Genomic DNA, 15,235 nt, shown 5'->3' on the forward strand with positions numbered 1-15,235 from the left:
TGAGGGCTGTAATCTCTCTCCAGCACTGGGCCTTTCAATGAAGGTCATAAACTGTCTATGTTTGTCATTTTCAAATCAGTCTTTCGAATAAATACAATTCCAGATCACTCTGATTTGCATGATATTTCTGCTGAAGTCCAAAGTATGCTTTTGTAATGCACCTTAAAATAATCACATTTGCCTTGTTACTTCCTGTCTGAGTACTGCTGCAGCTCCATCAGTCACATTTATTAAATAATGCCACCTTCATCTGGACTGTTACTTAACTGTTTGAAACTTTAATGTGATGGTGCATCATTTGCTTTAGCTGCCTCCAGCAAAGCTTTTTGGTCGTCTGAGTTCGTTACCATGTTAAAAGGTAAATAACAGGTTCCTGCATGTTCTTACTGATATCTAAAAGCACAAACAGAGATTCTGTTCCCTCTGGAAATTCATAATTAAATATAATAATTTCATAGCTTCTGTTTAAAAATCTTTATCTCCATTATGCCAGTGGTGTACCATCCCTGCCAGCAGTAGTTGAAAGTCACTGCAATGCCCTGCTATCAGTCACTATGCTAATTAAAGTTCTTGGGATTGATCCTTCACAACTTTACAATATTGACCAAACTTTGTCCTTGTGCTGTAACTTCACATATCCAAAGGAACCAGGTAGAGACTTTACAATTCATGATGTGCATTTATTGGTATAGACATAATCATACATTTTAGACTGAGACGAACGCAACAGACTTAATACAGTCAGATGAAATGAGGAAGACAGATCTCAAAACCCAGCCAGTGATGTCTGCACTGTACTATTCACAAGGCATTTCAAACTCAATGTTTCAAAAGGAAATTTAACCATTTTGGACGCCATTTCACCTGCTCTTATCTGATCTTATTTTATCTTTCGGTCTCATCAGGATAATAAGGCAGGATCATTCTGGCAATCATTGCTTTATACAGAAGACAAAAGATAACTGTTGATATGTTGTTTCGGGCTGGTGTGTTATAGTGAACAGTGCAGAGATGGGTAGTAGTGTTCAGATTAAACCACATGACTGTATGTCACAGATACAAAGGACCTCAGAAAATTTGAACAGTTTGTTTTACCTCACAATTTATAATAATATTAATAATAGGAGAAACACATTCTTGTATCCAATCTCCAAATATGTATAAATGTGAAATGTGAAATAACAAAATGTACTTGCTGGAATGTGCACAATCATTGTGCATAAAGTATTTAAAACAACCATTGTTTACTTAAACACAGTAAGTATTTATAATGAGGCTATAAGCATCATAAAATGAAGTTTCGGTTATGTTTGTGTTGTGTCAATTATGTCTCGGTAAATTATTAATTTGAAAGAAGGAAGAATTTGTTGGGATTCCTATTGTTTTAACACAGACCGTTCAGAGAGATGCATTCTCATTTTATTTTATTTTTAAGATTATTTTAGAGGTTCAAAAGTCAATGATGGGGAGAACAGATCAGCCAATGTGATATTACACTAAAATATAATAGTATGATACAATAGAGAGAGAGAGATGTTAGATTACATGCAGAAGGCTGCCGAATTTGACCTAGTCTTAATGTATTGCCATGAAATACATTTTATTAATCGAACTGGAACTTTATCATTTTGAACAATGTGCTGCAAATGGGTAATAAGATAACTTGACTACAATCAATACCTGAGTTTGCACACCATTAAATCTATTAAGTATATCTTTACTTGTAAAATAACATATGGTAGTGAAGACATTTATGGGAATGAATGCTTGACTACAATCTTTCCCCACGTGAGTAGAAAGACACTTGACTGTTTTTTGTTCCAACTGAGCTTAATTAAGTAACAATCTGCTTAGATTTTACTTTTAAAAGCGTGTAATAAAAGAGTTGGTTCTTTAATAAGTTATTTATACAAATTTATACTTACCTTACAACCCCTTTAAGGAAATTATTAGTTCAATTAAGGGTTCAATTAAGTAATTGAGAGCTCAGTTGGAACAAAAACCAGCAGCATAGGGGGTCCTCCAGGACTGGGGTGGGACTGTAAATGACAGCGGTATTTCTATTTTTGCTGATGGTCTGTTTGTGAGTCAAGTGTGGACACTGAGCCGCACCCAGCAAGGCATTTCAAACTCAATGTTTCAAAAGGAAATTTAACCATTTTGGACGCCATTTCACCTGCTCTTATCTGATCTTATTTTATCTTTCGGTCTCATCAGGATAATAAGGCAGGATCATTCTGGCAATCATTGCTTTATACAGAAGACAAAAGATAACTGTTGATATGTTGTTTCGGGCTGGTGTGTTATAGTGAACAGTGCAGAGATGGGTAGTAGTGTTCAGATTAAACCACATGACTGTATGTCACAGATACAAAGGACCTCAGAAAATTTGAACAGTTTGTTTTACCTCACAATTTATAATAATATTAATAATAGGAGAAACACATTCTTGTATCCAATCTCCAAATATGTATAAATGTGAAATGTGAAATAACAAAATGTACTTGCTGGAATGTGCACAATCATTGTGCATAAAGTATTTAAAACAACCATTGTTTACTTAAACACAGTAAGTATTTATAATGAGGCTATAAGCATCATAAAATGAAGTTTCGGTTATGTTTGTGTTGTGTCAATTATGTCTCGGTAAATTATTAATTTGAAAGAAGGAAGAATTTGTTGGGATTCCTATTGTTTTAACACAGACCGTTCAGAGAGATGCATTCTCATTTTATTTTATTTTTAAGATTATTTTAGAGGTTCAAAAGTCAATGATGGGGAGAACAGATCAGCCAATGTGATATTACACTAAAATATAATAGTATGATACAATAGAGAGAGAGAGATGTTAGATTACATGCAGAAGGCTGCCGAATTTGACCTAGTCTTAATGTATTGCCATGAAATACATTTTATTAATCGAACTGGAACTTTATCATTTTGAACAATGTGCTGCAAATGGGTAATAAGATAACTTGACTACAATCAATACCTGAGTTTGCACACCATTAAATCTATTAAGTATATCTTTACTTGTAAAATAACATATGGTAGTGAAGACATTTATGGGAATGAATGCTTGACTACAATCTTTCCCCACGTGAGTAGAAAGACACTTGACTGTTTTTTGTTCCAACTGAGCTTAATTAAGTAACAATCTGCTTAGATTTTACTTTTAAAAGCGTGTAATAAAAGAGTTGGTTCTTTAATAAGTTATTTATACAAATTTATACTTACCTTACAACCCCTTTAAGGAAATTATTAGTTCAATTAAGGGTTCAATTAAGTAATTGAGAGCTCAGTTGGAACAAAAACCAGCAGCATAGGGGGTCCTCCAGGACTGGGGTGGGACTGTAAATGACAGCGGTATTTCTATTTTTGCTGATGGTCTGTTTGTGAGTCAAGTGTGGACACTGAGCCGCACCCAGCAAGGCATTTCAAACTCAATGTTTCAAAAGGAAATTTAACCATTTTGGACGCCATTTCACCTGCTCTTATCTGATCTTATTTTATCTTTCGGTCTCATCAGGATAATAAGGCAGGATCATTCTGGCAATCATTGCTTTATACAGAAGACAAAAGATAACTGTTGATATGTTGTTTCGGGCTGGTGTGTTATAGTGAACAGTGCAGAGATGGGTAGTAGTGTTCAGATTAAACCACATGACTGTATGTCACAGATACAAAGGACCTCAGAAAATTTGAACAGTTTGTTTTACCTCACAATTTATAATAATATTAATAATAGGAGAAACACATTCTTGTATCCAATCTCCAAATATGTATAAATGTGAAATGTGAAATAACAAAATGTACTTGCTGGAATGTGCACAATCATTGTGCATAAAGTATTTAAAACAACCATTGTTTACTTAAACACAGTAAGTATTTATAATGAGGCTATAAGCATCATAAAATGAAGTTTCGGTTATGTTTGTGTTGTGTCAATTATGTCTCGGTAAATTATTAATTTGAAAGAAGGAAGAATTTGTTGGGATTCCTATTGTTTTAACACAGACCGTTCAGAGAGATGCATTCTCATTTTATTTTATTTTTAAGATTATTTTAGAGGTTCAAAAGTCAATGATGGGGAGAACAGATCAGCCAATGTGATATTACACTAAAATATAATAGTATGATACAATAGAGAGAGAGAGATGTTAGATTACATGCAGAAGGCTGCCGAATTTGACCTAGTCTTAATGTATTGCCATGAAATACATTTTATTAATCGAACTGGAACTTTATCATTTTGAACAATGTGCTGCAAATGGGTAATAAGATAACTTGACTACAATCAATACCTGAGTTTGCACACCATTAAATCTATTAAGTATATCTTTACTTGTAAAATAACATATGGTAGTGAAGACATTTATGGGAATGAATGCTTGACTACAATCTTTCCCCACGTGAGTAGAAAGACACTTGACTGTTTTTTGTTCCAACTGAGCTTAATTAAGTAACAATCTGCTTAGATTTTACTTTTAAAAGCGTGTAATAAAAGAGTTGGTTCTTTAATAAGTTATTTATACAAATTTATACTTACCTTACAACCCCTTTAAGGAAATTATTAGTTCAATTAAGGGTTCAATTAAGTAATTGAGAGCTCAGTTGGAACAAAAACCAGCAGCATAGGGGGTCCTCCAGGACTGGGGTGGGACTGTAAATGACAGCGGTATTTCTATTTTTGCTGATGGTCTGTTTGTGAGTCAAGTGTGGACACTGAGCCGCACCCAGCCTGAGAAATGGCTGATAGGACATGCATGGGGAATAGAAAAGAAAACAGAGAGACTAAACTGTTTCAAAAAGATCAATTCTTCAGTATTTTTATAAAACTCAAATCCCTATTCCTTGTTATTTATACATCGTAAAACTACATAATAATAAAAATACCCATAGAGCATATATTACCAGGTGGAGACAGCTCCTGTGGTTTTCCCAGGTTTATTGCATCTCACTGAAAACATGTCCAGTAATTTAATATGTATTGTTCAGATGGGCCCAGAGCCCTGTGCCGGATTTGATGTCAAACTGGTCCCCCAAAGCTAAATGCAAAAGCACATACAACACAGGCCGCCCACACAACTACGCTGGGGAAACGAAGAAGACGAGCCGCACAGAGTAGATGGTGTCCACAATGTAGACGATTAGGTTGATGATGGTCATGATGGTGACCACTACCAGGCTGTCCCAGTCACAGTGAACCTGTGAACATTTGGAGGGTCGTGGGTTATCTTTAAAGCTGTAATAGGGCCAGATCACGGCGGCAGTGATGTACATGAGCACAGCCAGGACGTTGTATCCGGTCAGCACCTTGTCGAAGGGGAAGGGGAAGAGCGAGATGATGCGGCCGATGGTGAAGATGATGATGATCAGTGCAAAGATGAAGCACAGCGAGTACACGGCCACACACCACTGCAGCCCGGGCTCGTTGTAGATACCGGACAAGGATATGAAGATGATGCAGGCCACGAACGCCTCCAGGACCTTCAGGAGCCCCGGCACGGTGGAGAGAAAGCCGCTGATCTCGCCGGGCTTGGCCCTCGTCAGCCCCACCTCAATGGCGTAGGTCAGGAAGCAGAGGATGGATATGACTGTGGCCGCTATCTGGTAGGAGCATTTGGAGCAGGCGAAGAAGTATGGGTAGATGATAGAGGCCGTGAGCACCATGAGCGTAGCCAGCATGGCGAAGGCGGTGGTGAAGTCATCCCAGGAGATTGGGACTTTGGTGGAGAGGCCAGTGAACTCCAGCAGGATGATCAGCACTGTGACAGTGAAGCAGAAGCACCAGGAGAACATGCACCAGGTCCAGAATGAACCGCCGACATGGCCCACATGAGCCACCAGGCTGAACGCCACGCAGGACAGGACAATCTCCAGGAAGCGCACGATGCCCACCGGTGCCCTCACGACCTGGTAATCCATCACCACGATCGCCATCTCTCAGTCGCCTTCGGGCCCAACAGAAGTCTGAACTAGCCTGCTTCCTTGCTGTCCTTCTCGCTCGGTTGCGTGCCTCACCTCAGCCCTTCAGACTTCCACAGAAATAACCCAGAAAAGGGTGGATACTGAGCCCTTTCTCTCGCTCACCACGCTTATCGGAGTAAAGCCCCCCTTCAGTCCACCTGAACGTTTTGCAAACAGGTGTCTCCTCTTTCATTCGGTGTAATCAATGCAGGAAAGTATTGCACGTTATCAGGAGTATTTATGGCCCTAGTTATTCATTAACTGTTATCGCTGCTCTCTCACTCAGTACAATGTTGGACTATAATCTTCCACATTAATGTCACATCGCTCACCCTATGCTCAGCCCTCATTGCAAACAGCAGCCTGGAGATGGGGTGGGCAGCCCAGCCCATAATGTCAAAGTGGAACTGACGAAATCCATATGATTACAACATCATTTAACCTCGGCAAAAGTTGGGCGGGAGATGGGAGGGGAAGCAAGAGTGACTATGATGTCAATTTTCAGATTTCCACTTAATTTCAGTAGCACAGTTGTAAAAATCTCCTTGTACTTAGGGAGTATTGCCAAATTTAAGAAAAAATAGGCCAAATGAAGCAGATAAGGTGATATCCCAAAGTCTAGTGTGCCCCCAAGTACCTTAACACAAATATAATTATATACATATGTACAAGCTACAGACAGTTAGATACATTAACCACACACTAAGCGCTGTTGAAAATAGATGAAGAACATACAATTAAAAAGAGGTAAAAAGTGGCTTAGGACAAAGTCTCTTAACTCCCAGTTTGTCTTTCCATGCCTTTCCAAAACAAACAACAAAAATTCAAATTGTGAATAAAATCCTGCAACATCTCTAATAAATGGTTCTCTAGAATCCGGAAGGAAATCTGAACAAAAATAGTCCAATAGAAGGAAGAGAAGAATCCATCCAAAAAACATAGAACAAAGTCCTTTCAAAATAAGAAACAGGACAAATCCAAGAACAAAAAGAAAAACAAAGTTCAAATTAAAGACTCACAGGCAGAAATAAAGACGTATGCATCAAAGAAGGAGTCTGCTGTTAAAGTAGGGATCTAGTGTAGTCAAAAACAGGCCATAACAAAAACCCACTTCACACTCACCACGCATATCTTGAAAAACACGAAAAGGAGCCTGCCTAAAACAGTGTGCTACCTAGAGATCCTCAAGTCACGCCCACAGGCTGTAGAGCAACACTCAAAAGCACCTGTGTTGCTCCCAGAAAAAAGAGGAAAAACTGGAAAAACCAGTATACCAGTCAAGCAACAAGCTGACAAGTTACTCTGACAGCCTATTTTCTTTTTCATTTGTTTGTTTTGGTGTAATTGGAGTTACACAGTAAATTGAAGCAGATTCTCTCTCTCTATATATATATATATATATATGTGTGTGTATGTATATATAATCAGTTCTGACAAAAAATTACCTCACTCGTTTTCCATGAAATGCTTTTATTTTGTAAAGTACATTGCTAAGCTACACATCCTTTCAAAATGTGAGATCTGCCAGTCTCACTCTGGAGTGCAAAAGGCTTTTTATTTTCAAGACTGCAGGCAGCGGCCATCCAAAAAGACAATTTACAAACATACTGTATTTAATTGCCAGGGTCCTGCTGTCACAGAGAGGTGCCAGACTTCCTCCTGACAGAAGCGTCTGTAGTGTGAGCGGCGTCTTGCTTTTTCAGAGCCGAAGGTACAATCCGGGAGCACATTTTCATGTCGTTTGTTGTATGAAACATAAAGCAATTGACCTTGATTTAACTTTGATTCCGATTCCACACGTTATGATGAAAACAAAAAGTCTTCTCGTGGGGCTTTTCTCACTGAACATCTGCTTCTAACTTTGCTGGCACACACAGCATCACACAGCTGTTCCCTTATCCATAGGCAGTACCCTTGATGCCACAGTGACACCTCAATGTTTCCTTGGGGTTGTGAAGCAGAAATGCAAACTTCAAATTCAGCAGAAAGAATTAGCAGATATCCTACTGATGCCACCAAGTTCAAATGAGGAAAGCCAAGTTAATGTAATCTAGAACCATCAGTTTACCAACACTGCAGACGGTCAAATCGCCTTTCATAATTCAACCCAATATGATGCTGTAATCACCGTGTCCACCCTACAGACTCAAGCCCACCTCAGACTGCCCCGCTACAAGTGGTGCCACATGTCTTACAGGAAGTGCATTTCTTAGGTGAAGTAACTCTCTGATTTACTTCAAATAAGAAATGCACTTCCTGTAAGACTTCCAAGGCTTTGTGTCCATGGACAACTACCACAGGTCCAGGGAGGGCTGCCCAAAGTTTGTCTGTAAAGTTTGATCTGCCCACAGCACAGCGTTGCAACAGTGCAAAATGGCATTTATTTCTGAAACCAGTCAACTGGTCTTGATGACTTTGGTGTGTTAGTGCACACCTTGCCAGTGTGTATGAATCGTCCAGCCAGGAGATCCCATGGTGGGATCCAGGTCTACTTCAGAGTCCTCAATGATTGAGCCAAAGCACCTGAGCACAGCTGCAAAAGACCAGCCTTCAGTGGGGGGGGGGGGGGTGGATCCTGGACTTGAAGCACAAAGGCAAAATGGGAGACATCAGTGAGAGCCAAGCTGACACGATCAGCTGACATTTAAGTTCTCCTTCTTCTGTTTAGGATAGGCAATCTGATAAGTGATGGTTTCCCGGGTAGCATACCTCTAAGAGTGTGTGTGTGTGTGTGTGTCTCCTCTTCTAGGTCATTGTGGGGGTGCAGTGGTGAGTCACATTAGATATCAAGTGGCAATTGAAAACTGCACAATGAAAGGGCATTTGATTAAATACACTAACAGGGTGACTCTTAAATCTGTATCCTCCAGAGGGAAAACATATATATACAGTATATATATTTATTTATTTTAACCCTAAACAAACTCTGGACAATTTTTCAAACCTTTAAAGAGTTGGGGGCGGGGCTTGGATTGAAGACTTACACATGACAGTACTCTGCATCGTGTGAAAGACTTGGTCACAGGAGATATTTCCGATGCTGTGATGTAAACTGTACGTCTTATTATTCTGACATGAGAAATAGTGCACGGAAGTGCTGCCCAGCCCCGACTGAAGACGGATGACTAATTCATGTGGTTGTCTTTCTTACGAGCCCACTAGAAAAGACGATATAGGAAAGACAAGGCGTAGCACTGGAGCTGAATATTGCATGAAGATGTGCATGTGATCAAAACAGACACACACAGGAAATCAATGCAATCTGACAGTAAGTGACAAAGTAAACCTGGGTGATTAATCATTTATTACTTAAAAGCAAATCAAATTTTGTTCCACACTGGAATCCTCCCAGACTGAACATTACTACTCTCAGCGAGGCATAGCTATCACACAAAATGTTTTTCATTTGCTGTTGTTGGTTTGTTTCTTTGTTTTGTTTGGCAATCGGTCATTAGCGGGAATCTTAATACTGGAGTCGGTCAGAACTGTTGCTTCTGGGTCAAGCAACCCAAGAACCATCCCATTTATATGAGAAAAATATGACAATATTTTCCAATGCTCTGAAAAATCCCGGCTCACCACAAAACACTCTGTCGGTCGGGCAGTTGAAGCCCATCGATATCTCCGCATGCCATGGCCTCTGGCAGACCCCCGACAGGAAGGTGCGGTGCTGCCCTTTGCTGAACTCAAGCTGTGTTCATATTAGCGATGCCCCTCTCTGTCAGCCCATGGATCCAGCCCCATTGCAGGGAGCCATCAGATAGATTATTTCCAAATTACATGAATTGAAGAGACGGAGCATGCTGGGAGAGGACCGGGAGTCCCCATGGTCTCTGCGGTTGCTTACCTGCGACGGCCGCCTGAGCTATTTTGCTATTATGGAAGAGGGCAGATTATCCAGATTGAAACACAGAGCAGGATCATCATGCTCTCCTCAGAAACCACAGAGCCAAGAGACACCGGGGACCAACTGTCATAGAGGGGGAAGAAGGAAGCACTTTGCAATGAGTGGGACTGGTACTCTGCTCCAAACGTCTGAGGTGTGGCAGAGACTTGCACAAGGCTACGCACCTGTGTGATGGGTTGACAGGATCACCAACAACGATCAAGGTCTGTGGGTGGAATTAAAAAAGGAAGAAGAAGAAAAAGAAAAGCACAGGTAACACGTGCAAGCGACACATATAGGAGACCATATCTGTGCCGTGGTGATGCTCTCTAGCCAGTGAGGCAAGCATTCACAGATCGAGCTCAATCACGTTGACAAGGCAGGTTTAAATTAGGAGGCCTGAGCCAGTGAGTCCGGCGCAATTTGATTAATCTCTTGCCCTTTAGCTCATACAGCCGGCATTTGGTTAACGAACTTCTGATTCTACTCTTTTTAAACAGTTTTGAAAGGGTCCTCGTTTTCCTTTTTAAATATTCAATGACTATGTTAAAATTAAATGACATATCACAAAACAGAATCCTTAAGGAGCTGCTCGTGGAATGTTAATTTATTAAATAATTACTTCTCTGGGATGTTCTAGAGTGATCATTAATTTCCCCAATTGATTTAAATTTAATAACATTATTTAAAAGATAAGCAGACACATATCAGCCAGTAAGCGAAAGAGAAAATTATTCAGTGTTTAGAGAGAGAGAGAGAAAAGAGCAGTAAAGCAGTTGCTATTGTGGTACTTATTGAGATAAAAGGCACTCAATCAGAAATAGAGATTGTCCCATTACCTAAATGTCCACTTAACTTTACTTATCTTATCTTCAGTGATCAATGAACAATAATTTTCTGGAAAGCAGCTCAAAGGAGGGAGCTATATGAAGCTGTACACTTGTAAGACAGACTCTGTCAGTCATTTGTGTCAATGCTGTCAGTCAAGGTTGGTGCCACTGGCAACAGCAGAAGGTAGGGAAATGGTCTTTTTATTGCAAGATTAATGATGATGTCTAAACTCTGTATGAGAACCTCTTACTGCAGAGCTTAAAATACACATATAAAAACAACAACTTCCAAGTCTTAAACAACATCAAAAGGCAGAAACAAAGCACAGTAACTGATGCTCTTATTCTCTTATATGTTGGTTATTGTGGCCAGACTTTTAATATGACAGGACTGAGAAGGATGAATCCTTCAGGAGCAGCTGATTTTGGCAGAAAAATAAAGTGTAGTGGCACTTCTGCCCCGAGACGGGCAATCGAATCACCAGAAAATAACACATGAGTTTTGTTTCATTAGAGTCCTAATAAGCCTCAATTCTGTTCATATTGCTGGAATTGCAGAGGAGGGTTCATTGGAATAGTAATTGCAAACTAAGACACAAAAGATGAAAAGTAATAATTCATGAATCTGGGGTGGCGGTGGCATAAGCCTTATCTGTTTTGAAATCATTTGACGAAGGAAATTAGCAGACACTCAGATGGGATGTGGGTCCTCCACTGTTTACAAAGTTCAGCAGTGTCTGCTTTGACTTTCTCATTTCCACTTATTTAGCTTCTTCAAAGCAGATTGGATTAAACATATAGTAGGACGTCATTTTAAATGATGGGGAGCAAGAATGGGAGGAATGTAATGAGCAGGAATTAAATTAGTGTATAGGAAAAGCTGGACATATCACCAGATAACTCCTCTGACTTAGAATTGGCAGTAACACAACCAGTCATAATTCACAAATAGCACAGGAATGTGAATCGTCTTTGGAGCCCATATGGCCATCTGAGGGAATTGAAGACCATTTCTATTTCTATCACAAGCATAATCACTTCATGATGACGAGAGATAACATATTGCTTCCTTTGGTTAGCCTCGTTGATTGCTTGGAAGGGTTATCCATTCATCTTGCATTTCCTTTGAAGAAGAAAATTAAAAGATTCACTCCATCCACCCCCACCTATGCAAGCTTCTTTAAAGGTCTTCAGAATACTTAATCAAGGTCAAACAGATACAATACAATACAGGCAACTGCCTCCTTTTCTTTACCGTAGGTGCTTTCTGAATATTATAATTAACAGACACAAATATTCAGGTGGAGTGAAAGTACACCACTGTCATGTGCAATGAGTGTTGAATAAAGAGAGACGCCTTGATTGGTTCATCCTGTACTAGCCACGGCTCCGATCGCAGGACCCCTGAGTGGGGAATCTGGCACTCACCTTGGGTTGGAGGAAACTTGTATTCTGTCTTCATCTCTCCTGGGCACGCACACCCGTTGCAGTGGTGCTCCAAACTGGCGGGAATAAAATAAAATGATGGATGATTTGGAGCATCTCTTTCTTACTGATGTCTCCTGGCAGGCCGGTGTATTAGTCATCGTGAGCTCACTACTGAGACAAAGTGCCAATTGCCTGCCATGTTCAGCGTGATTGTTGCAATTTGTCAAAAATACTCCCAGGTCTGTTGTCACTAACATCGACATTAGTCACTATAGGTACTGGATCCTGATATTGGCAGAGATCAGAAAGTAATTAAGGCTGGGGCATCGTTCGTGCTTAGATTAAAGTTGACACAGAATGTGGTAAACAACTGTATTTTTATGCAAACGACCGCAAGGTGCTCTGAAACACATACACACTGTTATACCTCTGTCCCTGTTCAGAGGAGGACCTGAGTTTGGCTGGTTTATGAGATTTACATTGTCGTTGAAGGAAATTTGTATTCTGGAGCAAGACATACGAGAGCTTTCTCTAATTGTGGCTGCAGTAAACAGGCCAATCTGAAAACTACTCACATTAACTGTCAATATTCTGCCAGCAATTCAGTTTTCCTTTTCTTTCTTGTCACCCAGAATTGGCAAAACAAATTGCTCGTGTTTCTCTTGCTTAACTTTGATGGAAATTGCTTTAATACAATGTGTACAGATCCACTGAAGCTGGAGTACCAGGGTGAAACATTGAAACATTAACTCAGAGATATTACTGGGCTGCTATCTGACACATGGGAGAATGAACTTAATGTAAATTACACTGATGAGGTGTTTAAGCCACCTTAGGACTCTATCTGTGCAGAATCACAATAAGACAGCAAGCAACAGGAAGCAAACACACACACCGAGAGATATGCATGTGTGTATCTGTGCAAACGAAACCAATCAACAGCTTGGCTGCAATCTGTGGCTGAGGAGCCTTAACACTCTCCCTCTGTACCAAGATAATTGACTAATTACAGAAGCAGCTGTCCCCTTCAACTGGTAAAATTAGAGCGAGAGAGAGAAAAGGAAATCAATTTTAAACACACACACACACACACACACACAAATATCAGCTATGCTACCCATTACAAAGACACACTTATAACCCAAAATAAACTGCAGTGTTTCCCCTGGTAGAGAGGAAAAGTGCGAGGTCTGCGGCAGCCCAACAAAACATAGGCGCAGTGGCCGCAGCGTGGCGATGGAAGCTGGCCAAGGCAAGCACACCTGGAGGCCGGCCCTTGTGTGGCCAGATCGGATCTGTGGAAATAGAAACTGAGACACGCTTTTGTTCTGGGCCATGACACTCACACAGACACAAGACAGGCCGACCAGAATATCCGTCAGACTTTTCAGTTTGACAAAAAGAGTGAAACACAGAGGGAGATCACCGCATGTTTCTTTTCTAATTTTAATGGTTTATGTCCTGACATTGTTATGAACCTGTAACTTATAAGCCCATTTTGAATAAAGAAGTAGTTCCCATTAGTCTAGCGGGCAAACAGAGTGTTTTCTTTGAGGGGCTCCCTGTCTGATGCCACAGGAGATTTCATACTACGACAGGTTTGGGGAAACTTTTCTCTGATGACAGAAGAACAGCAACCTTGAACACTGAAGTATTGCCCATATATGCTGTATTTCATCTATCATAACAGTGTTATAATCATGTGTCTTTGTGTCTTAATCATGGTAGAGGCTGACACCTTTTATTTCAGCTTCAATAGCCTAAATGTCTCGACTTTATATTGAGTGAACTTGGAGAAACGCTGATTGCTTGTATTGATCTTTTTAAATGTGTTGTGAGAAGTGCTCCAACTTCGAATTGTGTGTCACAAAATAAAGAGCTAAACTTTTTTTGTTTAAATGTGTCTATATAGAATAATAACAACAAACACACACACACATTCACTGAGAAATTATAGCCTTTGGTTTGTGAGTCGGGTGGAAGTGTTGCCACTGCAAATTATAATACAGTCAACAGTATATTGCACCTCAATACAATATAGTCTATTGCAGTGCAGTGCATCACAGTGCAGTACAGTGTGTTACAGTACAATGATGTATATTGCTTAAGATGACATATGAGACTGCAAAATGTTGTATGGTAGCAGAAAATGTCATACAGGAGCACAAAGTACCATATGAGAGCAAAAAGATTTCATACAGATAAAAATAATGTCATGCAAGAGCAAAAAGTATCTTACTGGAGCAAACAAATGTTGTGTTAGCGGTAGCCTAGTGATGGAGCTATTAGCTTATGTACGATAGCACTGTGCCTGTATCTCTGAACTACAGTATGTAGTTTGGTAACAATAGTGTGTGTAGGTTACAATCTGTTAGTGCATCAGTCATTTAGTGTCATAAAGGACAGCAGTGTGTGGTAATGGGGCAGGGGTGTGAAGCCTTATCTCTGTTCTCTGGCTCATACAGTAATACCCTTATCTTGTTACCACTACACCACTGGTCCGCATGTAGGTTTGCACTCACAGAAATAAAGCACTTACTTATAAGAACTAAAACATTTACTTGTCTGAGAGAGATGACTGATGCTGTGGATTAGAGAACTGTGCCCCAGGTCCATGTGTATGATGTCCAGGCCTACATTCTTGATTGTGCTGTAAATAGTTTGCCGATCGTGTCATTTCTGCCGGAGATGTGCTTTAACGCGCTGTGGAGGATGCGCCCCCTAGCGCCGAGTATCAAGCGATGCACCTTATTTAATTGTAATAGGATGGAATTATTAAACACATATTTGTATGTTTTCATGATTCGTATTTGAACACAGAAGGTATCCTCCATTTCTTAGTGAAGTCCTGTTTTGGAGATCGCGAAAAACAGGCACAGTTGAGTACTGTTGACACACCAATACAATAGACTTTTTCCTTCTTTTTTCAGAAGTCATCTCTGTCCACATCTTCTTTCAGCGCCAATGACCTGACGCCTCGATGCCCCCAGTGCTCATCCTTTGGCTTGGCCACTGCAGAGACATGCTCCACGCTTCAACTCTTACCAGTGTTGCCAGGTGCTTTCCTTCATTTCCACACAAACTGGTCAGGAAAATCCACCAAATCGCATATTTTCCCACG

At 40.2% G+C, this 15,235-nt stretch overlaps 1 protein-coding gene across 1 annotated transcript; it reads right to left on the reverse strand.

Moving 5' to 3' along the window:
• Positions 1 to 656: 656 nt before the first annotated feature.
• Positions 657 to 7,122, reverse strand: LOC136712518 (myeloid-associated differentiation marker homolog). The gene has a single exon (XM_066689153.1). The coding sequence runs from the start codon at positions 5,941 to 5,943 to the stop codon at positions 5,089 to 5,091; it is 855 nt and encodes a 284-aa protein (XP_066545250.1). The 5' UTR covers positions 5,944 to 7,122; the 3' UTR covers positions 657 to 5,088.
• Positions 7,123 to 15,235: the final 8,113 nt, after the last annotated feature.

The sequence above is a fragment of the Amia ocellicauda genome, chromosome 17, assembly GCF_036373705.1.
Source record: "Amia ocellicauda isolate fAmiCal2 chromosome 17, fAmiCal2.hap1, whole genome shotgun sequence".
Lineage (NCBI taxonomy): Eukaryota > Metazoa > Chordata > Actinopteri > Amiiformes > Amiidae > Amia > Amia ocellicauda.

What these genes read in the sequence shown, in the direction of transcription:
- LOC136712518 (XM_066689153.1), bottom strand. Translation starts at nt 5,943, where the DNA reads ATGGCGATCGTGGTGATGGATTACCAGGTCGTGAGGGCACCGGTGGGC.